The sequence below is a fragment of the Hippoglossus stenolepis genome, chromosome 2 (assembly GCF_022539355.2).
Source record: "Hippoglossus stenolepis isolate QCI-W04-F060 chromosome 2, HSTE1.2, whole genome shotgun sequence".
Classification (NCBI taxonomy): domain Eukaryota; kingdom Metazoa; phylum Chordata; class Actinopteri; order Pleuronectiformes; family Pleuronectidae; genus Hippoglossus; species Hippoglossus stenolepis.
The window spans coordinates 3,574,710-3,601,816 of NC_061484.1; the positions used below are offsets into that span (position 1 = coordinate 3,574,710).

The window sequence follows — 27,107 nt, forward strand, 5'->3', positions numbered from 1 at the left end:
ACTAAAGAATCACTACACTTATTGTCAAACAAACATAGGAAATAGGATACAATACAGTGATGACACTGTACATCAAAAAAGGTCAACTGTAAACTCCACCGTGATCTCACATTGATCTGCAGAAACACTTTCACTCTGCAGAATGAAATAGCTCTCTGTAGAACAGAAATTATGGGACTAATATCGTTACTGTGTTAAAGGTTCAGTGTGAAAGATTTAGTGACATCTAGTGGTGAAGTTGCATGTTGCAGCTGAATACCCCTCACCTCACCCTTCCCATCTAAACATAAGAGAACCTGTGTAAACCTTCAGTTGTCTTAAAAACCAAAAGGTGCTGTTTGTCCAGAGGACCCGCTCCCGATGTAAATATAAAGTATTTAAATATAAAGGGCGCATTCTATGGTAAAAAGAACAACAATTTGTACAGTTTAAATGAAACACACTAGTGAAAACATCAATAGGATTATTTAAATTACATTTTTGCATATAGATTCCTTTCACCCAAGTCCTTTAAAGTAATATTATCTTCATTAAAACAAGTAAAACTGTGTCATTCAGGTCAGATCACAACTTATTTTGACAATTACTTTCAAAGAAAAAAGTGTTGAATTCCATCACAATGTCAGGCACACAGACTATTCACTGCTAAATTATTCAACACCCAAGAGAACATGTAAAACAACTCAGTAAAATACATTTATTGACAAAAAGTCGTCTTAAAATCCTTTTTTAATTTTACACACAAAAATATCAAAATACTTTACAGGGCTTTTAATCTCAATATTGTCAAATTCATTTTGATCAATTCTCTCAAATACACTGTACAATGACAACGTGCATGTCCTTTTTAAACTTCAGTGCTCATTTCATTAAATTTCTTCTTTTTTCTTCTTCAGGGAACAATGCATTTCAAATTATGCATAGTTATTACTTGGTATTTAGCCATACATTTGAGAGACATCACTGCATTTCATGCAACTCATTTCCCAATAGGTAACTTGCTCTCCATCAAACCTCATTCAGAGCCAGGTGCTTAAATGTTGTAATACATAAAAGATACACAGTACGACATTCAGAACAAGGATTATCTTGCTTACTCAAACTTCAAAGCTTAAAAGAATGAATGTGTTTTTACACAAACATTGAAGTATACAACTCATATTCCAACAAAATTGAAAAGGTACTTAAAAAAAACGATTTACAATTGGGCCCAAAGTGCCCCAGTGCAACATGAGAAAGAAACTGCCTCAGAAATCCTTCGCACCACTCCTCAGTCCACCTCCTGGACATGGTGTGTGAGAGTCGACTCGTAAGGACATGGTGGGCGAAACGCAGACCTCCCACTCGGAGTCATGTCAACACGTCGGCTCATGTCTTTATCAACAGAATCAACGTTCTCCCTCTGGCATTGCTACAGTATTTATCAGCGACTAGTGAGCTGCTTTAAGTTCCTTCTGACGTCTACATTAGCTGCTAACAAAACAAACTATCACTCAACGTATCACATGTATGGGAGATCATGTTCGAGGAAAAAAAGTGACAAAATATTTAAAAGGCCAAGAAGATATTGTTAAAGAACACAGGGAAAAAAACCTGATAAAACAATCCCTTACTTTGAGGGTAAGAGATGAATGTGAGAGAAAACGGATGCAAACAGTCGTCACATGATGAAGTGGAGGAGAAGAAGTTGTTTATCATAAGCCCCTTTTACACAGACATTCCCCCTATATTGCCATTAAGACGACCCATTGTTATGTCGACCTTGCTTGTTTACACTTAACCGACCACATGTGTGGTTTTAGATAACATGCCCACGTTCCCAAATCAGGCTCGACAGAAAAGCAAACCCCATTCCATGTTCGTTCATTTCATACAGAACTGGAAAGTTGAATACAAGGTGCAACAGGCTGAGTAAAAGGGGCTGGAGTCTCTACACTGGCTTACATCTAGATGGGCTCAAACAGCCCTGAAGTGAAGGCCAACAGCAGCAGCATTGGCAATCCACTGTCTGTTACACTTTAACTTTTACGTCTTGGTCGTCTTCCTATGACACCACTGCGCACTGTTTTTCCAATATGTCCTTCTCAGTTCTCTGAAGCACAAACAACTAAAGATCATTGCATCTTGACACAAAAATTACAATAGAAAATGATTTGACACTTCAGTTATCACTATACGGTTATTCACAACTGTTGAAATCATCAGTCAGCTATCAAAAAGTATAAATGAGTTTAGGAAGAGTGAGTTCACTTCAGTAATGTCCCCCTCCGTGAACCCCAGATATAAAACACTATCAAAGGAAAACACCAGGAGAGTGAGCCTCTGGGCTCGTGGTTCTCTCTGTAAATCTAGTATCATTAAGGCATTCATTATCTATCCAGTATTGCTAAAAGAACAACTAGTCGTCGGACATGAAAAGGATCTATGTATGGAAGTAACATAAAAAGCTGACACTTGAGGATAGAGTGCAAAATACTCTTACAAATCAAAAACCTAATGGCCTAGTTAGTACCAAGCATCCTTTATAAAGTTTCTGTGTTGATGGCTAATTTGCTCTGTTAACTACTAACATGCAAAGTGCACACTTCTTTAGGAAAAACTATTCATTTCTTTTTTCTCACAATTTCCAAATGTTTGGTTTCATCTGCTTAATCTCGACAGCAACTGGGAGGATATAAAAGGCTTTAGAAACTCTTGTGGTTGTTTAGAATAAAACCTGGTGGCTCTATGGCGCCATTTTGGATGAGAGGGTTGCGTGCCATTTTTACAGTTACATGACTTAATACCTTTGAGCTAACACCAGGATTTTTTGGTGGGCATTTATATCCATTAAATATGACTATTGCAGTAAAGAGTCAGCACAAAATGTCAACAATGGAAAGTAGGTGGCAAAAACGTTTGAGGTAATAACTAGCTTCATGTTGAAACGCCACCGACCACACATTGAAAAGTGACAGTATATTCATGCTTTACACGATAAGAGCCTGTGAGAGGCTGCGACATATAAGATCTGCATGAAATCTAGGTGGGGTGAAGACAACAGGAAGACATATCAAGGAAGACAGGTGAGGTTGCAACAAGGGGCAGAGCTGTGATTCTCACTGACTGAATGGAGGGAATTCATGAACGGTCAGTGCTTGAGAAGTCAGGAAAAAAAAGCCCACACAGTACCTGCAGGGACGAGCAGGAAGTCTGGCTCTGCCTTCGTCAGCAGCCCCATTGGTCTAACTAACAAAATAGTGCAATTTAAGAAGAGACCACGGAATTCATGCTCTCTGAAAGCTGCCTACACAAAAAAATCTATGAAAAGAACCTCTGATATAAAGACTTTCAAAACACGAAAAACTTCACCTTGAAATTTTAGTCCATCCTGTTATACATTCATAAAAGAGGGTTTAAGATAAAGATGACGGAGAGGAAAAGATGTTCAAAAGTCTAAAAGTGGACTTCAGTTTTTCAAGTGGGTGTGTGACACCCGGCATCTTCATTTGAGCGGCTCTTGTGTTATCGAGAGACGTCACCCATTCTTATCTCCGCCCTTTTCTCCTCCACCCTGAAAACCAAATTACACAAGGTTTTAAAAAACTGGAAACCAAACATGACAGCCTTTACAACCACAATGAGAAATCCTGCGGCGCTGCTCACCCCGGGCTTGTGAAGTGCGTGGTCCTGCAGAGCGAAGAGGCCGCCTCCCTGGCCGCCCTGCAGGGGTGAGGCTGTGGCAGAGGACAGCAGGTTGGGAGAATGGGCGATCATGGGCGAGTTTGGGGTGGAGGTGAGTGCTCCTGTAAGCGTGAGGCGCTGCAGCTCCCTCTGTCTCTGCTGCTGCAGCATCTGGCACACCACCACCTGCTGCTCCTGGTGAAGGAGCAGAAAGTTTACAGTCAGGACACGTGTGAAACTGGACGATTGCATACGAGTTTCTGTTTGTACCTATTTAACCATAGACTGCATAAACAGATGGAAGACATTACAGCTTGATCGCCGCCTGGTGGCTGGCTACAGTATATGTCCTAAATGCCGCCACCTACATGTTAGTGGATGGGACCTGGACCAAGCTAAAAAGTTTAATTTTTTTCTGTTAGTTTGATTTTAATTAGTTATTTAATACTATTGAGCGAAACAGTGATCGCCCACTTCTAGCACAGCTCTGGTTCGTTTCCCTTTCATTTTATCCATTGCGGTTTCAGAAAATCCTTATGAAAAGTTTTAAACCTGGAAGGAGGCTGACCATCTATGAGACGAATCTTGACCATAAAACATTTGATTTCAAAACCAAAAAATGTTGGAAAATTAAAAACAGTCAAAGGTACAAGACTGTGTACATAATTATTTTAAGAGTGAAGGAGCTTTTCATCCCATAAACCATTTAGAATGATCCTTTTCCAATGATTTCTTGTTGAACTTAACCTCGTTCTAGTGATTTTCCCCTTTGGGCTTTTCTTTTCCTCATCTCTAAAAAAAATGCATCATATTAGAAAGAGAAATCATGGTTGTTCTGTGGTAAATGTAAAGCTGAACCGTCCCATTGTAGCCAACTTGATTTTCACTGTGGTAAATATTTCCATGGTAACAGCAAGCTCCACCAATCAAAACGTCGGTATTACACCTGAGGATTGTGGGTAGTGTAGTACTTCTCCTTGACATTGCAAATAAAACTTTTTTTCCTTCAAACACAGTTTATGTCATATAGACTTATGGCTTCCGCAGGAGTAATTAACCTTGTGTCACAATCTCGTATCTTGTGATAAGTCTGCCTTGGATGGTTAGAATATTATGGCCGATAATCAAAATCTCTATTCAGGAAATTAACCACGCTGTTTAGCTCCATAAAAACAGGGTAAAATGTCATGATTGACAGCTGAGACTAGTCGAGAACATGTGTACATACATACATACACTATCTGGACAAAAGTATTGGGACACACCTCTTAATCATCGAATTCAGGTGTTTCATTCAGACCCATTGCCATTGGTGGGACTAGGCCCCAGAGTTCCAGTGAAGGGAAATGTTAATGCTTCAGCTTACCAAGACATTTCGGACAATTCTTTGCTTCCAACTTTGTAGGAAGCTTTTATAGCTGCAAAGGGGGGATCAACTCCTAATGTCTATCTAGATCTAGAATGGGATGTCAAAAAAGTTCCTGTAGGTGTGCTACCAACTTTGCCCATAAAGTTTATGGCCACAAAGAGAGGAATAACATTAGCTGTGTATCAATTCAGGGCAGCATTCTTTGGAGGCTGCATTTGAAGAACGATTGTATAACGTCGGCATGACTTCATGTCCCATTTCGAAGGCTCCTCCAAATGTGGCCGACAAATGCGTCCTTTCATCCCCGAGAAACGGGACCAACCCATCCCAGGATTCATTTTGCTTCGGTGACTAACCACTTTTTAAAGAGGTAATGGAGCCGGTCAGCTCTACGTGGTCCACAAAGGCTCCCTTCCCTTCCTATGAAGGAGGCGGCCCCTGAATTGGGACACAGCTATTATTTCGGTCATACGTCAGAAAAAATACTCCATGTCAATAAAAGATCTTTTTAGACATCCTGATGGAAATACTCCAGTGTGAAAATACAGGTGAGAGTAAGATAAAGTAACAGAGAGAAGTTCATTACTGGAGTGAAGTTCTGTGAGGCGAGGAACTGCTGGAGCTGCTGCTGCTGCTGCTCCAGAAGAAGCTGCTTCTGCTGCTCTGACAGGAGAGAGGTTCTGAAAACACAAGGAACAACATACCCACACTTTAAAGGTTTTAGATACACACAATATTGAATACAGCAGCAAACATCTGTTTTCTGTGTAAAGATACAGTGAAGTAATGGTGTTACTCAATGTGTTGTGGTCCGAGCTTCCCGGTTCTTTGTCTTGGTAGCTGGTCCAGACACGCATTCATGTTAGTGCATGCGAGTCGCTCCCTTTGAAACCATTGAGACTCCCCAGGTTTATAACATCTTAGTGGACCTGGTAATTTCCCTCCCTTTTCCCGCTGTGACACACCTGACACTTGCCCGCTGCAGTGCGGTTTAACCAGAAACACCACAGCTACACCTTATTTGTATACAGTTGACACACAGCGTGACAAGGCTATATAATGATGATAGAATGCTAACTAGCAGCTGGCGCCATCCAATCCTGCTGAGAGTGTGCTGCGCTCAGGGCTGCAAGAGTGAGCACAGCCCCAGAATAAGGAGAAAAAAACACCTTCACTTAAGCGTCTGACTCTTGGGAGGCTCAGACACTGACAGGAGCACCGACCTATGAATAAGACCCAACAGATCCATTCTACCAGGCTGCACAGCAGCTAGCTGGATTGCTTTTCTGTTGGCTCTCCTCTAAATGCTTAAAAAAAATAAATGGTTTTGTATTCATATAGGGTAACTATTCTGGGTTACTATTCTGCTGTGTGTTTAGGGGCCATTTTCACTGGGTGCAGCAGGAACTTCCTCGGAACCTTAATGAAGAGGGGAGTTGTGGCTGGAGGTGTGGCTGATGTAACATTTGTTTTGGTCTGACATGCTGGTGCAAGTGCGCCATCTAGTGGCAGTGAATATCATAGTTATAAAAGCAGAGGAGTGTATATTAACACACAGAACAACCGTATTATATTATAATATTAGTAATATTATTAAGTAATATTTTGTCAGCTGTCGAACATTTTGTAACACCTTTAAAAAAAAGAAAACTATTCATTTTGGAGTTCTTCAGCTGACTGAAAGTCAGACAGTACTGGGTACGTACGGGCTCACACTCTTGGGGAGCTGGAAGCCCTGTGCCAGTGCCTGTGGGTTGAGCGGTGGAGGTTGGGGGCGCAGAGCAGGGAGTGTGGGCTGTGGGGCGTTCTGCACCGGAGACTGGATCACACCGTTCAGGCTTCCTAGCACACCGTTCATACTTCCTGCAAGAGACGCCATCAGCCCACCCACCATCGGCAGAGAGGAGCTGCCAGCATGACTGATGGTCCCCAGACCGTCGCTCAGACCTCGACTCAGGCCGTTCAGCAGCGGCTGGCAGAAGGAGGCCGGACTCTGCTGAGGAGGAGGAGTACTTTGGAAAGAGAGGGACGAGCTACTGCGGGACGGACTACCAGAGTGGAGCTCCTGGAACAAAGAAGTGAAAAGTCCATGTCAGCTATTGCAGGTGTCAGCTTGCTATTAATGTGAATCCAGTTCCTTACTGCATCAGTTAACAGTGAAAAAAATAGAGTCCGTACACATCTGGCAGAAAGAGACAATATTGATTATCATTTTCATCACTATAGCAGAGTTTCTGCAGGTTTCAACAAGTTAAATTGAAACTTTCTGAGACCCTTTAAAGACCTTAACGAATGAAATTCAAGATTTATGTCAAGTATGACAGATATGGAGGAATATTGGAGTCCCAGAATTACTCTCCCATAATTGAAGATAAGATGAAGGAACCTAAAAGAGAAAAACCCTAAAAGCACCACATTATCTCACAAACTACAGGCAGTAAGTATCCATACTCTTTCCCAAAGCCAAGCCGAGTGTGACCAATGCAAAACATTGTCTTAAAAAATGTTTTAAAGCACAACAGAACAATAACAAGAACTACCTATGTGTATTTAAGATCAAGTACATAACTTCTTTATCTATTTAATGTAATTTAAGACTTTTAAAAATTCTCATTATTGAATTTTAGACTTTTTGAGACCCCTAGGAAATCCTGTGTATTGAGGGTCAAACGCACACATTTCTTGATACAAAGAGGTTTAGGAAGCAGAAACACACTTGTTAATACTGTTCGATCCAGGTCAGTATAATGTGTAACACATGATCTACGGCTTCTCACCTCAGATGAGTTAACAAAGGAGGTGTCATTCAGGAAGCAGCTTTTGGACAGGGGACTCTTATTGGTGCTAAGAGGGTCTAAGGGAGAGAGAGGTACAAACACAGGGTGAAAACTACAAAATCAAACTTTTACATAAGCCACCATGTTTTGTATTGTCACAACACACCCTACAAAAAGCGTTTTTATGTCAATAAATCACTATATTTATTTCAATGACAGTCTAATGAGCTCATGGAGAGGGATCACTAGAAAATAATACACTGATGTTTCAATATGGAGCATGCAGTTGGACTGTTGTGGGGAGAAAGCAGGACAGGAACTAATTCATTCATATTGTGTGTTCGTGGGCTGTAATTGGAAAAATGCGGGGAAGAGAGCGTGTGAGACTGGCTGATGAATGCACGCGCAGCTATAAAGGAAGATTTGAGTCACTGAAAAAAAGATAGATCATTATGTGATGATCGATGTTGATATTGTTGGGTCATTTCCAACAAATCAACGTTTAAACTGTAGCGGGTCAGAGACGTGAGCTGAGTCTGTTGGTCAGTGTGTGGGTGTGTGCGTCTGAGAGAGAGAGAGAAAGAGAGAGAGAGAGAGAGAGAGAGAGAGAGAGAGAGAGAGAGAGAGAGAGAGAGAGAGAGAGAGAGAGAGAGAGAGAGAGAGAGAGAGAGAGAAGTCAGCACCAGAGTCAGTGTATGTGTGCGTGGGCGCGCACGCATACTCAAGTTCGCAATGTGACCTTTCCTTCAAGTTCTGGGATTTTCATACAGAACCTCCGCAATTGGTTTTCAGTTATCAACCCCTTATAGTGATCCTTTTGGCCCAGGACAAACGTGATCACTATAAATGGGTTCCATTGTGCAACACTTTTACAGCGTCCATGTTTTTTCCACATTTGGACTTCAAAGCACATGACTGCACTAAAGTCGGAACAATGACTTCACGCGTTGGGAAATGGGACCTTCCGAGGAGCATGTTAAAGCATAGTAAAAGCAGGTGGGCAGTGTACAACATGACACCATAGAAACAGTGTGTCCTTAGGTTTTGATATGAAAGTAGGTCGAAGAGATGAATAACCTCACCTTGGGTGGATGACAGGAAGTTGATCTGGGCTGAAGTGTGCAAGGCGCCCAGGGCGGAATAAACGTGTGCAGGAAAAGGCACAGCCATCTCTGTGTTGAGCAGCTGCAGCCGCTCCTTCTTGGCCGTCAGGCTGAGGATCTGGTCCTGGAGGCGCTGGTTCTCCTGCTGCAGGGAGTGGAGCGACTGGAGCATCTCCACAACTAGAGGGGGAAGGGAGCAGAGATTAAATATCAATAATGAACTTTATATTATTAATGTTGTTGAATACATGTATTTCTATGAATATGAACATCTAGTAGACAGGAAGTAGATCAACAAATTAATTTAATCACTGCTCCTTCACTTTTTACATTTTCCTGTAAATAGCTCTTTACAGGTCGAATACAGTCACCACCTTTAGTTCCTGAGTTATGATGTTAAATATAGACCAGAAAAGTGTATTTGCATAAATTTAAAATGTCACAATGAGGTTGATCTTTGACAATTTGTTCATAAAATGTCCACACATCATCATTATACCCTACGAGACACATGTTGAATTTTGTCATGCAAAGTGTATGAATTCTCGAGTTACGGCCGAGGTCACCGTGACCTTTGACAACCAAACCTCTAATGACTTCATTCTCGAGTCCCAGTAAATGTTCGTGCCAAATTTGAAGAAATACTGTGCAGGATGCTGAAGGTATCCTGAGATATCATGTTCATGAGAGACAACCCCAAAAACACAATGCCTCCAGACATGACTGTCGTTGGCACGGAAGCATAAAAATGAGGTCAGTAACTGTCCTACTTTTCATAATGTCGCTCAAGTAACGAGACTGTTAAGCTAGAACTGGTGTAAAACACCCCAGTTAATATACTGTATGTATGAGGATACATTAGTGATGGTTAACCTATCAATAATAGACCAAGAAAGTAAAATATCCACAACCAGTAACCTGAGCTGAGCTTTCATTAAGTCCACTTTACAGTCTATGTAGCCACACACAGGTGTTTTCAGTTATTCTGACTGATGAGGCCAAAACTACTGGAAAATATGAGAGGCCACTAAACCCCGACTGTGTCGGCCACCTTTACATTGGTCCACATATTCAATTTCCACAACAAATTCCATCCAAAACAGTAAAGCAATAGGTAACAAAAGTTTAAAATATATAATAATTCTTTTTAGATTTCCCATGTTTATCACCTTATTTTGAAACATTTGTTTGGAAAATGCAAACCCTACCTTGTTCACTTTGGCTACTTTAACTCATTCAATTTGGCCTTCCAATTCTAGCAGTGTACAATAGACTAGTACAATGCCCAATGTAAACCGGTCTATTTTGAATGTTCTGTCCTCTTGTCCTGTGTTAATGCTCTCGAGCTGCTTCAGAATTATTCCTTGTCATTAGCTAGTCCTCCTCATATACCGTCACTTTTTATTGTTTGTGTGCTGGACGTTGTGTGCAGAGCTTTTTAATAAACAATCTATGGTGCAGAGTGAAGTTAGAAAACTTTGTGTTCATCCTACCTGGTTTATCTGCAATGAAGATTTTATAGTTTGAATGATTTACTGAATTTGTCCTATTCTTTCATACATTGCATGTCACTTATTTCACACGTTTGTTAAGCAACCGACACAATCTTCAGACCCATGTTCACACCTTTCAAAATGTAAGCTCTATAATTCAGTTCAATATAAAACACTGCAGCAACAAAATGAACATTGTGCTTTTACTTTGAAGAAAGCTTGCTAAAGAAGAAGTGATTCTATGAATGTTGGTGCCCTGAAGGAGATTATATCCCACGAGTATCTCCAATATGGTGAAATAAAAATAATATAATTTTAAAAATGATCTGGTGTCGATTTTGACCTGCGGTTTGACCCAGTTGCCGACCACTGCTGTAGTTTATCTGAGGACGTAGAAGAAGACCTGTTAAACTCTGTCCACAGACTGAAGGCACACTGCCCCACCCCCACTGACTGCTACAGAGCGCTGGTCGCCTGTTTATTCAATTATTTATTAATGTTGAACCTATTGCATGTCCAAATTGCTCCAGAATAGGCACTGCACCTTTGCAGGCAATTTACAAAACACAGGCCAAGTGTGATAAGATGAATGATTTGCAAGAACTTGCAAAGTGCACTAGGTTATCTCTGTTAATTCATTTAATTTGAGTGCCCCCTTCAATTCTCACAGTGTAACACAGATGTAGTCCATACCATGTAACACTAATGTTTGGTTTTGATATTTGAGAAAAATAACCACTGTGCAACACATCTATCAGTACCGATACAAGCGATGATGATTTGTGTCTGAAATGCGAGTTATACTGATCACTGAAAAATAACGAGTGTTTGTTAAATAGTGAATAGTAATGAATGAGGGGGTGTCATTTTGGAGTCTAATCAAACACATATGAGCTATTTTAGTAGACCACGGGTATGTAAGGGCTGTAAAGACTGACAGGTTCATTATAGCACCATTACTGCACACTTACACTATTACTGATTGTCAAAGCTGTAAAACTGAGAATTGAGTCTTAAATTGTGATTAAAGCTCTGACATTTAGTGGTGATGTAACTGGACATTCAGTTTTATCATTAGTGTTAAGTTTATTGCAGTGCCCCAAGAGCTGAGCCAGAGATTCAAAGCAATCCTCGAAATACTACCTAATTAATTTTCTATGGAGCTGTGTGTGCAGCGTGCCCAGCATCACAGAAAGAGGAAGGACTGCCTCGCTCTCCTCTCTCGTTTCTGCAGAACAGCAATAAACATTCATTAGTCTAAAGTGAACCCTGAGAGGCATAACAGTATACACAGTTACAAGAGACTATGAAGGCTGGGTAAAAAAAAAGAAGGCTCCCTGATGGATGTTGACAGAGGAAACTATGGTACACAGAAAGAGAGACAATGGTTGACATATCAGAAAGAGGAAGAAAAATGGAAAGAAGTGCAGTGGAACAATAATGATTGCACTGGGTGGAGAAAGAAAAAGTAGCTAAGAATACATGAGAAAAAAGAGCCAGCTGATGACAGAGAAAGAGGCAGCGAGGGATCTGATTCAGGAGGAGAGCAGAACAGAAATCTAACAGACTGAGGGCACATGAGAAGCGAAGCTGCTGGAGCTGCTTTCAACTCAGTCGCAGCATGGTGCCACAGGTGCAGTCATCATCTCTAAATAGCACCAGGTTGTGTTCTCACAGAGCCTAGAGAGTCGAAGTAAAATGAATCATGGGCAAATTACACTAAGCATTTTTCACACTGCTTCAAAAGCATTTAACTATATAAGACCTTTAAATGAATCTCGATGAGAACCTTCAACCAAGGTTATGACCTCGAGAAGTTGTGAGCAGTTCAACAAAAGCGGGATTTCTCCTTCTCTGGCTTTCTAATTTAAAATCGGTTTTCTTAGGAGCCGTATGCATTGAGAGCATAGAGTTGAAAGCAGAATGTTGGGCTTCTGCCAAGGAGGTTATGTTTTCACCCCTGACCATCAGCAGGATTAAGCAAAAACTACTCAACAAACATTCCGCTAAAGAACTTTGGCGCATATCCGGCCAAAGGGGTGGATCCAGGAAGATTTTAATCACTTTCTTTAACATTGTGAGATTGGACATTTGGTCTGTGTTAATGCTCGGGAGTTGCCTCGGAATTATTCCTTGTCATTAGTGAGTTCTACTCAAACAGTTCTGCAATATACTGTCACTTTTCATTGTTTGCTGGCTGGATGTTGTGTTCAGAGCTTTTTATAAACAGTCTATGGTGCAGGGGATTCTCATGAAATGAAACTGAATTTACTTTATTACTGGTCATGTGTGTGGCTTTGATTTGATTTTGAATGATTCATTTATTTTATTTTTTAAATTGCACATCGACTATTTCCGAAGTCTGTTGAGAAACTGACATAATCATCAGACCCAAGTTCACAACTTCTCAAAATAAAAGATGTAATTCAGCTCAATCAAAAGCATAGCAGCAAAAAAAGATGACGGGAAGTGATTCTATGGCTGTTGCAGAAATGACTCAGATCAGCACCAGTAACTCCTGTGAATGTCTGTCAGTCTGACATCGTGAGAAAACAAAACAAAAACCTTGCTGTAGTTTATCCAAGGATGTCAAATTTGACATTTTCAACTCCACAGTCTGAAGGCACAATGCCCCGCCTCCACTGACAGCTACAGAGCGCTGGCCGCCTGTTTTATTTAATTTTATTAATATTGAACTTATCGCATGTCCAAAACACATCAAATTTGACCCCTCACTTCCCTGGGCCATCAAGAATACACACGCCAAGTGTGAAGTTGGTGAGTTTAACGGTTCCACATTAAGACTGACAGACGTTTGTGGGTATAATTTCTGGATCTTGATGAAAAGAAATTTGTGATATTTATGAGTGTGTGTAGTTTTGTGCAGTTTGGTTGAATTTAAGAGGACTGGTGGGCCACGGCAGAGGTATGTGCTCATTTGAGTACCCTTCTAGTTTCTTTTGTGACCATTTAATCTTTTCTAAGTTTCTTCTTGGAACTACATGTGAACCACTGCTTTTTTTTTTTTCAGGCTGACTCACTGTTGGCTCCCATCTCTCCGTTGCCATGTTTCTCCAGCAGGAGCTCTATGTGGGCGCTGGCTGGAGGGACGTTCTCTGGACGGGCTCTGACTCCTGCACACAGCCCATCTCTCTGGTCGAACAGAAGAGGAAGACAGCTCATGGGAGACCTGGGTGAGGAGGAGGAGAAAACAACAGGGAGTCCAAAACATTGAAAAGTCACTGCTGCAGGCACGAGAGGAAACTACTGACAAGACGCTGTGGTTGGTAGTTTTTTTTATCTAATCCACTTTGGCTGTTGCTGCCATTTTCCTGTTGTTTGCTGAAATACAAACTGATTTGACTGCAGCTACAGCCCAGAGAAAATGTATTCAAATGCTTGATCGTTGATGGAGATAGTGAGACCTGAGCCTGTCGTTTAGATTACTTCCCTGTGTCAACCACTCACTCATTTTCAACAGCCCCGCAGGAGAGTGTACAATCCTGCAACACCAATACAGTTGAAAAAGTAAAGAAAGAGACTTACTGTGATGAAAGACTCTCTCTTGGTGAGTTCCCCTGACACGGAAAGCGACAGTCATCGAGGTCGGACTCTGAGAACAGAGACAGAGACTCATGAACTTCACATGTACTTTGCCCCACGAAAGAGCAGTGTCTGTTGTGCTGTGAGAGGAGGTTTAATGTTAGATCCTGTAAAAAGGAAGAGCAGTTTAGTCAGAAGAGGCTTTACTTTGGAAGCTTGTCGTAAACTAGCTTCAGTTTAATAACACTGTCCTCCTCTCACCTGGCAGTGAGGTCTGGGCTTGGCTCAGTAGTGGCAGCAGTGGCGGGGCTGTGGAGAGACAGCTGGCGAAAGGCTGGGTGGAGGTCAGGCTATAGGAGACACTGGAACCTGGAGGGACCTGTGACACAGTGAAGAAAGGACTATATGGATAGGACGTTTAAATACAGATTCAAAAATGACAGCTGTGATGCCTTATAGACGGCTGTACAGATTGGCCAAACCATATCAAGTGTCTCCAGAGGGTCTCTTTCATGCTTGATTGTTTGAAAAACAATGCAACGTGAGCTCCCAGTTTAATAACCACTGTTTTTACACAACATTCTATCAAATGGTGCAAATACAATAGATATATATTTTCCCTCTTAAAAGTTTTTTTTATGTTTTTCCTCACTGTAATCAAGGGTTAAGGTCAGAGGGTGTTGCACCTTATTAAACCCTATGAGGCAAAATGTGATTTGTGAATATGTTTATGCAAATAGTTTTTGTTTTGATAATAGCTGTAGATCAATTGTCGTATGATTAACTCATTCATTAATTATGTTTCACCTGTATGTTTTTTTTAAGCATCCTGTAAAAAAAAGAGATCCATATGCTACATGCAGCAGTTAATTATAGGAGTGTTAGTCATTGTTAAGTATTTTTCTATATTAGATCTGTTTATTCTAAGTGTTAAACTAAATTGGAAAACTGTCCCACACACAGCAACAGCAGCTCTGCAGTGGTTCTGATACAGTACAGAGCTTTTCAGTCTGAAACACTTCATCATGACCGATCACTTCAACAGTTTGTGTGCAGTACCTGTGTGTTTGAGACAGCGCCTACTGATGGAAGAGAGAGAGAGGAGACGTGGGATAGGAGGAGTCCTGAGGAGAGAGGGGTGCTACACATGCCCCCTCCGAGGGACAATGAGGTGCTGCACAGCCCTCCCCCCAGGGAGAGAGGAGTACTGCAAACACCCCCGCCCAGTGTGAGAGGGTCCTTGAGACTGGAGTAGATACCTGCACAACCAGAGGAATAAAGTCAGCGGAGAAAATATTTCTGATTACTTTAATCATCATCTCAGTTGTGAGACCGCTCAAGACGAGCACACACAGCACCTGTGAGTTCACGTCCATGAGAGAATCTGAAAGCAGGGCAGGAAAACTACCACAGAGACGTGTGCAGTGCACACACAAACCACTATCTAGGACAATCTCTCTGCGTCACACAAATAAACTGAGGCTGATTTACTAAATATTCTGAACGTTTAAACCATATCTATTTAAAACTGTTCCATGAAACTGTATCTGTATTTGTCCTGATTGGCTCTTTTACTTTGAGTTGTTTGCTCTACTACAAGGTGCTGATATACAGATAAGCTGCTCCTGTGGTGCTGACAGGGCATATGTGTCATGGAAACATTTTGACACTACAGAGTCACACTGCAAGTGAACGCACCAAAGTGCAAACAGGGACAGTTTTTTCTACGCTCTCTGACACACACACAGGAAGCTTGGGGGCTACCACACACACCCGCTCACAAGGACTCACCAGAGCCAAGCAGTGAGTTACCACGGCCTGTGGAAAAACTACCGACAGAGGAGGAGGAGAACGAAGAGGAAGAAGAAGAAGAAGAGGAAGAGGTGGGAGGTAGCGTCGAGGGGAAGGTGGGGTGGGGGATGGAGGATGGGCTTGGGTAGACTGAGGAGGTTAAGGCTGGAGGAGGAGGAGGAGGTGGAGGAGGAGGAGGTGGAGGAGGAGGAGGTGCTGTGTGGTGATGGTGGTGGTGAAGCTCGTCTTCCCTCCTCTCTCGGTTCTTGCTGCCCCGTGGGCGCCCTGGACCATGGCGGCTCTTCTTGTTGCCGCGGTGCCTCCTCTCCCGGGGCAGTGGTGGAGGTGTGGCTTTGTCTTCCAGGTCCGCCTCCTCTAGGATAGGTGGCGTGCTCAGTTGAGACGGCTTGCAGAGAGACTTGGAAGGTTTGTAGTCCCCTGAGGAGGAGATCTTGCGGATCTTACTGCCGCTGCCCAGCCCTGACGAGGAGGTGATGCGCATGATGGACCCAAAGGTAGAGATGGTGACCTTGTTCTCGAAAGGACTTGAGTTGCTCTCTGACCTGTCATGACCCTGGGATCCTGCCAGTGGGCCATCAGCAGGAGTCAATGCTGGTGGCTTGTGGTATTTACTGTCCTCCTCTTCCTCCTCCTCATCTTTTTCCTCCTCCTTCTCGTTGTCCTCTTCATCCTCATCCTCCTGGATTGCTGGCCTCCTGTGACGCTCCTTGCGCTCCTCTCCACTGTGGTCATCACCTCCTCGGTCAGGGTCACGCTCCAGGCGGGATGACGATGAGAATTGATGGAAATCCTGAGCAGAAGACAAGGAGCCACCTCCAAGAGAAGGACATACACAGAGATAAAAAAAAAAAACTCACTCGTCATAGTCGACTTTATATAACCTCGTCCATCACCTCTGACTTTTTCCCGAATAAAAGCAACAACGTCTCAACATGTCGTTGTTCATTTCTTACCTGTGTTGAACGGACTGGAGGAGCAGGAGGAGGAGGAGCAGCTTTTGCCAGTGCTTCCTGTCTTTTTACTGCGATGAACATGACTGTGTGAGATCAGCTTCTTGGATTTTCCCTCAATATCCTTGCTGCTGTGGTGACTGGAGGAGATCTGCACACGCATCCACACACACACACAAACATTACAGCAACTCGTTATTCATTTAATTTTTTTCCAAAGATTGACAGCTCTTCACAAGGTGCGGCAATGAAATTGGCATTTCTTACTGACGGAGGCATCAGGATTCCTCAAAATTTGAATCTAACTTTACAAAAGGTTTCATACCTTTTCTATGCTGCTGGATGTCACTGACGAACTCAGGCCATCAGACGACTTCTTGTAACACTCTTTTTGCCTTATTTTATCCTTATGACTCTGAAAACACACACATACACATGGGTTAAGGTATGTAAAGAGTCCTACCAGGTCCTGCCAGGCATACAGTCTGTAAAACACTCTGTATTTATATATCACTTTCTAGTCTTGATGACCACTCAAAGCTCTTTACAATACAGTTTTACCATTAACCCATTCACACACATAATCATAAAGTGCATCTATGTGCAGCCCTTTCTCTTTAACAGCCGTCAGGGGCAATTTGGGGTTCAGTATCTTGCCCGAGGACATGTCAGCATGTGGAATAGAGGAGCCAGGGATCAAACCACAGACCCGCTCTATCTCCTGAGCCACAGCTCAACAGCTGACCACAGTTCTGGCACACATTTACCAGGGTGGGCTATTACAGGGGTGGGCCTTTTTGCTACGAGTACAAAAACCTATTTTACCTTGATGACCAGATGTTCAATGCCTATGTTTGGTAGCTAATCTTAAACCTCGCTTTTACAGTTACACATATTAACATCTGTGCATACTAGTGCTTTCAGACTGGCCAAAACATTACGTATGATTATGCCTTAAAAAAAAAACACATGGGTTTGCCTTTTCATTGAGTAGAAGCAGAGAGCCACAACAGTGCTACTTTTTTCTTAGTAGATCTGATTATATAAATCTAAATGTATAATACTAGTGCAGTGTCTGTAATCATTAGGTAGATTCGTCGACGCCCCCTCAGTGCTTACCTTCCTCGGCCTGTGGTGGTGGTGTTTGTCCTGTGAGGGAGAGCTGGAGCGCCCCCTGGAATGACTGAAGGAACTGCTCGTATTTTCACTGGAGCGCAACTTCTTCTGCTGTAAGAACCAAAACAAGAAAGTGAGAATTACATCATGATCAAATAAAACCTTATCAACTGCAGGGCTTTCATGACATCATGCTTATTTGCTTTTAAGCTGAGTTAGTTGAGAAGACACCACTCTCTCTCACGACTGTCTGGTAAAAAAAACAGCTTCAAACAGTAGCTGTTTTTTACCCTAACATGATGACTGTAACACGGCTCTAACCAAAGGAAAACACACATTTGCCTAATTGGACCACTAAAGCTCACATATAGATGCTAGTTATAAACCTTCAAAAATGAACTTGTTATCAACAGAATGAAATAAAGAATTATGTCATCCATCTGTTCTGTTGCAGATACTGAAGATAGGATGTCGGTTGGTCTGTCCTCAGTCTAACATGAGAGGATTAAATAATAAGGAAATAATAACAGGATATAACCCTGAGTTGTAATGATGGTAAAAATCACAGATTCACTTTGGAGCACAGTCTACACAGGATACAAGTTGGGATGAACTTGGACACATTGTTTCTAATATCTCTGCTTTGGTAAAATCCTATTTATTTATAATTATTAGTAAAGGCCCTTTGTCTTTTGTCTCTATTATTACCTCGGCCAAAGAGGTTATGTTTTCATTTGCGTCTGTTTGTCTGTCTGTTATTTAGCAGGATTACGCCAAACCTACTAATCTACTTATCTATGATGTCAGATCATGAATCCGGATCGTTGCAGTTACTTTAACCCTGACGTCCTGGCTGTGCCCGTCACATTACGTCTGGTGTTGTGTGTTGCAGGTGAAATGCGTGCACGCAAAATGTTGGACCTTTTTCTTAATGTGTTTAAATACGTGTCTCATAAACTCTAGATTGAATCAAACAGGTCCTAATAACTTCTGATTAGTGTTGGCGCTCATTGTTAACGTGTAAGGTGAGCGCAGATCAGCGGGGGGGGGGACACAAGCAGTAGGATATACCGGACATGTAATGTGTGTCTACTATGATCCTGAAGCAGCGACGGCGATCATTTTGCAGGAGCGAGCCGCTGTAGTGTCCTTGCATTTAGTTGAGTAAATAGCCCAACTTATATTCGAGATAAATAGTCGTTATAACAGAAACAGCCTCATTGCAAAACTAAATGCGGGATGATAATCGTTTTATGTTGATTACTTTGTTTTCATAATCGTTGGAAGCAATAATCTTAAATGGAAATTCAATGAATCGGCCATGGGTACATGCACAGCTGCAGCTGAAACTATGGGGTCTGACTGACTGAGTTGTGGCTGGTAACAACTTTATGAACAATCGCTCAAGCACACGGCAGGAAGAGACCCAGCGTGCATCAGGCAAATAGCGCTGCAGAAAACTCTACGAGGGATCACTGGAGATTGTTTATGTTATGAGACTGAAAACCTTGATTTGATCCAACCTGTGAGTTCTGTGATCTGTTGCACCCTCAGTCACGAGAGCCCCTTTGATACAGAGATCAGACTATATGGCTGTTGAGAGGACCCCTTGTTATGTTCACCGAACCCTGAACCACACAACAGCATTGGCATCCTGTCTCAATGTTCTGGCTCTCCCACTTACACAGACAGTAATCAGCTGTGACTAACACCACTGCTGGCATAATGGCAGAACAACAGCGTCCGCCCTAAAGGTCAACAAGCTGGTAACAAAAACAGCAGCAGTAGTCACGTTACACCTTACAGTGCATTCACCAGCTATCTTTACCATTTTGTTGTAGTGATGCTTGCAGTAGCCACAGTATTTCACATTGTCAGCTTCTGGGCCTTCCTCCTCACACAGCAGGCCGGCCATCTGAGCACTGAACACAGGGCATCACAGGGTGAGAGGGGAAAGGACGCAGGGTGATAAAGATATCACACACACACACACACACACACACACACGCATCCAAGTCAGGTGAAATGTTTTATCAGTGATCAAGGCAGGATGGATTTTTTTTTTTTTTCTTTCAGCCCTGATTTTAAAAAAGGTAAAATTCTGCATGCTGTGATAAGAATCAGTTTCAGCTTACACAACATCAAAGGAACAAATCCACAGAGATAAAAAAAAGTAGAGCGAGAAAAAACAGTGCAGACACGGTACAACAAACACAGCAAAGGGAACTACACATATGCACTTTGAGGAACCTTTCTCTGCCTTAACCGGCTGCAGCTCGCTGTCCAAACTATCACCAAGCTGTAGACGAAACACACCGAAGGTAACACTTACCAGGTGACATGAAAAGCTTGTCTGCAGCCCTGTCTGTTGCAGGTCATGCAGGCTCCACAGGCAGCCTTGCTTTCCCTCCCATGGTCCTCACAGATGTAACAGGTCTGGTGCCACAACAACGATGGGGACGACAGGAAACGAGAGGACAGAGACACATCAGTTTTAATAGTTCACAGAGAATCCTTGCTTGTTAGAAAATTATTTGTGTGTGAAAAGCTGAGTCTTTTAAGTCTTGCACAGTTTGATTCAATCTGTTGCACCAGTGCTACCAGGGCAGTTTGATGCATTCATACAAACTATTGTGATCATTTACTTTTATAGGAGTCTTTATTTTATATCTCATATGATTTATATTGTTTTTCATCTGGTGAACTACTGTGTTTCCAGGGCTGCAAAGATAAAAAGCTTCTTAATGTAAGTTCAGCGGCAGCTAAACTGTAAATGATTAGGAAGTTTTGCTTGTCAAGACAAACAGATGGAGCTTTCAAACAGAAACACAGTTTGCTCTGTGCACAACGTAAGTGTTCACCAGATGTGAAAGTTCACATCAAAGCAACTGTCGCTAGTCGAGTATCCTCAAAAGAGAGCTATATCATGTTATCTTGATGAAAGGAAAATGTATTCATCTCGACTCAACTAATAATTCTTACAGTATAGAAGTGGGATGGTTTATGACAATCTGCAGGACATGAGGAAACACACATTGATGCTACACAAAAAAAAAAACATCACGTGCAGACTAGACTTTTTAAATTTTTGATCTTCAGGCTGGATCCGCACATCCTGTACACATCAGGCTTCACTGCCGTGAAACTGTGCGCACACGTCCACAAAATGCACCTAAGCATTCACCAGAGCACACACGAGCAGTCAAACGCATTCACGCACACACACAGCTTTTGTACTTCTCCCTCAGATTTCCCCAGCTAGCAGGGCTGACTGGTGGGGGGCACAAGAGGCCTAGCAACAGGTGCGGGACAAAGGAACAGCGGGCTCTTTACCTTTTCACTCCAGCCCACTCTCTGTCGCCTTTTCTCTCCCCTTTCCCCTCTCCTCCTCTACTCCACACATCCTAGGCTGCTCTCCCCTCCGAGGATATTGGCCGTGTAATGAAAGGCCAGAGACCGAACTACACCGAGCGTGTAAAAAAAGAAGAGTGGCTTCTCGAGTTTTGGCCGGCCATTGTAACGCTGTCTAGGAATTCAGGCAGCAGAATCGGGGTTGAATGGCTCTGACGGGGGGGAAAGCTGCATGCAATTTACTGTAGCTGACAAAGTAATATGAAACCCGGCACACATGGACTCACATGTGTACATTTATATGCAGGCACGCACCAGGACGGGGACACACACACACACACACACACACACACACACACACACACACACACACACACACACACACACACACACACACACACACACACACACACACACACACACACACACACACACACACACACACACACACACACACACACACACACGCGGCATTGACTGGCTGCTCAGTCCAATGAGTCCACGAGTCAAATATTGATTTCTCTGTAATGTGCATGGCTTTAAAAGGCCTGCTCTGGTTCATGGTGGATTCAGCGCTCACTACTTCTGTTTTACATAGTCTGCAAAATATCACAGACTGTACAGACCAGAAGAAACGAGACAGTTACAAGATAGCTGATGCATGATAAAGCTGTAATGGCTGGAAACGAGTCTGTGATTTCACGGTTGGTTGGATGGGCAGAATATTTCAAAAGCATTATTGAATGTGTAAGAACATCTTTATACACAGTGTGAGACATGTTCACTGTATCTTACACTGCATGGTACAGGTCCCATTGTCTTTGTGTTACATCAGCCACTATGCAGCATTATACCGTCATTCCATTACTATACATAGAGATTACATGGAAAATAGACTTTAAGATTCCCTGTGGACACTGTATTTGGATTTATCAAATAATTGTTTTATATGTATAACATATTTTTTTTTTATTTGAATTATCCAAGGTCTCGTATTTGTTTTTTTTGTTCGACCAATAGTCCAAACCCATAGAGATTCACTTCTATCTACTTACTAATTCCACAAACGTCTGTCTGTCTGTACGTGGAAAGTAGATCTCGCAAAACGTCCGTTTTATCAGCTTCACACTTGGCATGTGTCAAATTTGGTGAGATTTGGAAACACTATACATTCTATATAAATAAAATGCGAATGAACAGGCAAAATGAGCCTTGCAGTCAGGGACAGAGTTCAATATGTCCTACGTCCTCACACAAACTAGAGCAGTGGCCGAAATCTGGGGGCCCGTGGGTCAAAACTGGCCCACCAGCAATAATATCAGGCCCGCCAGATCGTTTTGATAATTTGTATTTCTTTTATTTGACCATATCTGACTGACAGACATTCACAGTAGTCATGGGTGCCTATCTCCTTCATGGCAGCAACATTCGCAGAATCACTTCCTCTTTAGTAATTACTCTGCAAAGAATGCTGTTTTTTTGGTGCAACGCTTTATACTGACTGGAAATACAAAGCTCTATTTTTAAATAGTTGTGAACTTGGGTTAGTTGCTTAACAAAACCTCTGAAAAAGCCGACATGCAATGTACAAAATAAATAACACCAGATATTAAGTGTTAAGTAAATCTTCAAACCACACACATGAACTGTAATAAAGCAAATTCATTTTCATTTTATGAAAAACATTGACGAAAAAATCTGTGCAAAACAAACAGATTCTGGTTGGTAACAGGTCACTTTTACAGTTTCAGAAAGAAAGCCACAGACCAAGCAAACAGTCCATTCCTAACAGACATTGTTAGGAGCGAGCACTGCACTCGAGATACAAACACCAGGAAGCAGCCAGTGAATGTATCTCATTTTAAAATCACCAACTATTTTTGCAATGCTAAATACATCACAATGGGTTGTTTGTGTTGAGCTGTGGTAAATGTACTTCCTTGACTCTCCCTCAACCTACCTCGTCTATTTCTACTTCAGCTGAAAATCTCCCACACTTCCCAGAATGACTTTCAACAACCTCCAGAGAGCAGGCGTGACCTTGCCCCATTCAGCTCTGGGTTACGTGTAGGTGGAGGGAACGGTGGTGATGTGGAGCTGAACTGTTTTCCCGTTCCGGGGGGAAACATGAGTTGTGCTTCTTCCAATGTGTCTTAAAACTGTTTCATCATTGTTTCTTAAAGCTCAAGTCGTTGGTGGAAAGATGAATGTGTCGTTTTTTTCCCCTTTTATGATGGATTTCCCTCGTGGGACTGTTGACACTGATGGGAAACAGTTCAGTTTAAAACTAGGTCCCTGCTCCATTTGTTTAGGGCCTGAAACCAAATCTGACGTTTGTAGTTAGAGATCCAAACAACAACTCCAACACTTCTAAACATGTGGTCTAAAGGAAAATCTTTTAGGAGGCAGAACAGGTAAACATGAATCTGATCAAGCATTGGTGACATAACTTGTGTTACTTGAATCAAAAGTCATGTGTTTGACATGTCTTGAAAAGACCTGATTTGCAATAAACCAGCTATAGGTGCTGCATCATCTCTAAAATGCTGAGGTGCCCTGATAACCGAATGGTTAAAGCACATAGCCACAATGTTTCCATCATTCTGACTGATGACCTTATTCAGAATCATTTAGATTATGATGTTACCATTTACAAGTTACAGAGCATAGTATGATTATGACTCATGTCATTATGCCCAACATTTTTCTGCCTGTTTTAAAACCACAACTTGAAATAGTTTCATGTGTGATGCTGTCATATATCATTTTAGGCACTTCCTTTCAAATTCTGCAAACGCTACAAGTCTTTAAAATGTTTCCATCTTGTTTACACCGTAGGCAAATGTCTTCAAACAGTTGGTAACTGCTGTACATGTCCATGTCAGAAAAAAACTCCACTAGATGTTCTAATCTGATTAAGACGTAAACATGTTTACATAATGCGACTAATATCAGAATAGTCCAAGTTTGGATTTGATTATTGCTTATTCAGAGTTTGACCTTTTGCGGGTTTAGGTAATTAGAATATACTGTTTTACCTGGCAGCGTCTTAATCAGGCTATTGGCTTAATCTGGTTAATATCAAAATATTGGTGTCACTGGATCCATTCCTGCCCAGGGCCTTTGTTGCATGTCCTAAAACGTGTTTCCTGTTTGTCTCAATATTATCATACATCCAATAAATATAGAAAGGCCAAAACAAAATACACACCCTCTCCAAGAGCTTTCTCTACATTCTTTCTGATACCATTCTCTGAGCGTACAGAGGCAGAGCTTCCTAAATTTCGAGTCAGTGCATCACACTTCCACAAAGTCCTGTGGACAAACAGCTGTTCTTTGCACATGTGTTGGTGCAATTTTTTCTCCAGGCAGTAGTGTGGTCAGTACCTTGATGTATCTGTCATGCGGGACATACTGCAGGATGATGGGCTCCATGGTCAGGACGTTGGCAAACTGCACCTCTGGGATGTAGAGTGCACACACAACGTGGGCCCAGCCTGGTGGAGAGATGGGCAGTGAGTCAATGGCACGATGAGACTCTTTAGGAATAAAGTGGAAACCTACAGCTTCAGTGTGGTCTGAGGCGAGGAGGCTCGTCCTGCGGCTTCAGGGAGACTTACCTCCGCTGTCCGTCCTCTTGAGGGCACCATCTTTGTGGGGGCACAGCTCACACCTCTGGGGCAGGGAGAGAGCATCACATGGGGTGAGTGTGTCATCAGTGAGAAGGGATGAGGCAGGAATGGATGGATGGGTTGGATGGTCTGTGTCATGTGTTGGGTCGGTGTACTCACCACGCGAGCCGCCCGCTCCTGTGACTCACACTTCCGACAGAACCACGGACCAGTGGGCACCTGGACGATGCCGTAGCATGCTGACACACACACACACACACACAAAAGTTGTATATGAATGAAACTGATGAATCTGCTGAGTCTGCCTGGGACTAATCTGACTTTATCCAACCTTGTGGCACTTTCACTGAATTACAGGAGCAAAATAATGTTTGTTTCAGGCGGCAGATGAGAGCACAGTGGAGGCAGCATGGCCTCAGCCTCCCACAGAGGGAGCAGGTAGAGGTTTGCACTCACATCCTGTAAGTTCACTACATGCTCCCACTTCACAGATGCAACAAAGCAAATGGACACAAGGCAACACAGTGTCCAACGCGGAGGGGCCGCCTGGCTCAGTTGGCGCTAAACACACGCCTCTCGAGCCAGACTAACACACACCAACACACACTAACACACACCAACACACACGGACCCACGGTGCCATCGAGGCGCCATCCAGGCTCCGTGTCACCCTGTCTGGCCCTGTGTGTGTATGTGTGTGTGTGTAATCATGTGTGCTGAGAGGAAACAACACACAGCAGCACGCCTACCGACCCCTCCCACACACATCCACACACACGCACGTAGACAGCAACAGACCAACACAGAGAGCCACCGACCCAGCGGCAGCACTGCTGGCCGCCGCCGGGCTCAGCCGCCGCGGCTGCCCGGTGCTCGCACGCTAACAGCGGCTAACGTTACCTTGGTGCACCGCGACGCTGCAGCCGTGTCCATCACAGTAAACCAGCGGGTTCTCAGCCCAGCCTCGCTCGTCTGAACACACGCAGCAACCTCCGACCATTTCCCGCATGCTGCTCCCATATGAAGATATGTGATTCCCCTCCCGACAACGGCTCAGACCTCACCCCGGCCTGTCAAGTGGTCCTCCCGCACCGCAGCGCCGCACCGGGCATAGTCGCGGGCCGCGTCCGTGGCGCAGTTCGAGCGCCGCGCAGAGAGGAAATCTCGGCGTGGGGTGTGTGGTGCTGCCGCTACGTTTTTTTCCGTGATGTCCTCCCCGTCCCCCTAGAACCGATGCAGTGCGCATGCTCAGACCTGCTCCGGCTCCTCTGGGTCGGAATAAAAGTCGCAGCAAAGGTGGCAACTTATTGTTGTTGTTGTTGTTTTATTCATCTCGTATCACTTTTCAGCCTCATGTTTTTCGGCCTCTCTTATTCACCTCTAAAGGCGCGTCGCTGTGATTAAACAACACCCGCAACCCCCGCTTTCTCCGATCATTTTATACGCGACATTAGAAAAACATGTGGATCAATCTAACAACACCGCTGTTTCTCCATCAATTCTGCTTCAACAGCGCCATCCTCAGGATTGCCACAGAACAGCAGGGCGGCAATTACAAGCTATTTCACCATCCGACGTCCTGAAGAGACAAACATCCACAGACTGAGAAACCTGCGTTACATGACATATATTAATACACATATGTAAATAAATGGTCTGTTTTTGCATTTGATTCGTTCTCTAGTCAAAACCACAAAAAACAAACCGATTTGAGATTGAATTTCCAGTTTGTGCACCTGACACCTGCCTTGGCAGTGGTGGACCTAGGATTTTTCTGAATCCGGGGCCATAAAGGGGCCACAATTTTACACAGAGGAGCTAATTACATTACCAACATCCATCACAATTCCTGATTCAGTAAGGTGCACGTTTCGACGTTTAGTTCAATAGCTTTGAGCAGAGCTACAGATCATTGAAGATATTTGATAATGAAAATTGTAGACTCTCTTAACAAGTTGACATATTTATTGTTAGAATTGTTGTTAGTGTTTTTAGCCTGCTGATGGGACAGGGGCTTCTCCTGAATCTGCCCCTGCTGGGATCCATGACTTTGAAATGAATTTTATTTCATTCCTCTCAGCGTCAGGTACAGGTGACTTCCAGTTAAAATGCATCAGCATGGATCTCAATCTGAATCTGAAAAAGTCAAGTTGAGCCCAGTGACTCAGTCAGCAGGTGTCACCAGAAAGCTTTCAGTTTGACTTGACGCACTTCACTGTTGCATTATGACTCCTGTCTCCACTGGCTGAGTAAACTTGTCTGGCAGCAGTTTTATGATGGAAATGGGACTTCAGACAC

General features: G+C 43.0%; 1 protein-coding gene across 3 annotated transcripts; it reads right to left on the minus strand.

Moving 5' to 3' along the window:
* Positions 1-683: 683 nt before the first annotated feature.
* On the minus strand, positions 684-26,176 carry LOC118123096 (protein AF-17). Of its 3 annotated transcripts, none has more exons than XM_047344011.1 (20): positions 25,710-26,176; positions 24,969-25,048; positions 24,798-24,852; positions 24,565-24,674; positions 20,159-20,262; positions 19,655-19,748; positions 17,830-17,937; positions 17,036-17,125; positions 16,714-16,861; positions 15,740-16,573; positions 15,008-15,207; positions 14,210-14,327; positions 13,952-14,018; positions 13,447-13,595; positions 8,892-9,092; positions 7,810-7,886; positions 6,924-7,097; positions 5,619-5,712; positions 3,646-3,858; positions 684-3,553 (listed from the first exon to the last, which is right to left on the minus strand). In XM_047344011.1, exons 1-20 carry the CDS (start codon positions 25,816-25,818, stop codon positions 3,528-3,530), a joined length of 3,051 nt encoding a protein of 1,016 aa, XP_047199967.1. In that variant the 5' UTR covers positions 25,819-26,176; the 3' UTR covers positions 684-3,527. The 3 variants fall into 3 exon arrangements, with proteins under 3 accessions (XP_047199967.1, XP_035036124.1, XP_035036140.1); XM_035180233.2 differs by having other exon boundaries at positions 6,739-7,097; positions 25,710-26,175; XM_035180249.2 differs by lacking the exon at positions 15,740-16,573 and having other exon boundaries at positions 6,739-7,097; positions 25,710-26,175.
* Positions 26,177-27,107: the final 931 nt, after the last annotated feature.

What these genes read in the sequence shown, in the direction of transcription:
- LOC118123096 (XM_035180233.2), bottom strand. Translation starts at nt 25,818, where the DNA reads ATGCGGGAAATGGTCGGAGGTTGCTGCGTGTGTTCAGACGAGCGAGGC. An exon ending in CAGCGTCGCGGTGCACCAAG is followed by an intron (nt 25,049 to 25,709) that starts GTAACGTTAGCC and finishes TGTGTGTGTCAG; the next exon opens with CATGCTACGGCATCGTCCAG. An exon ending in CCTTTGTTAACTCATCTGAG is followed by an intron (nt 7,098 to 7,809) that starts GTGAGAAGCCGT and finishes TCTTTGTTCCAG; the next exon opens with GAGCTCCACTCTGGTAGTCC.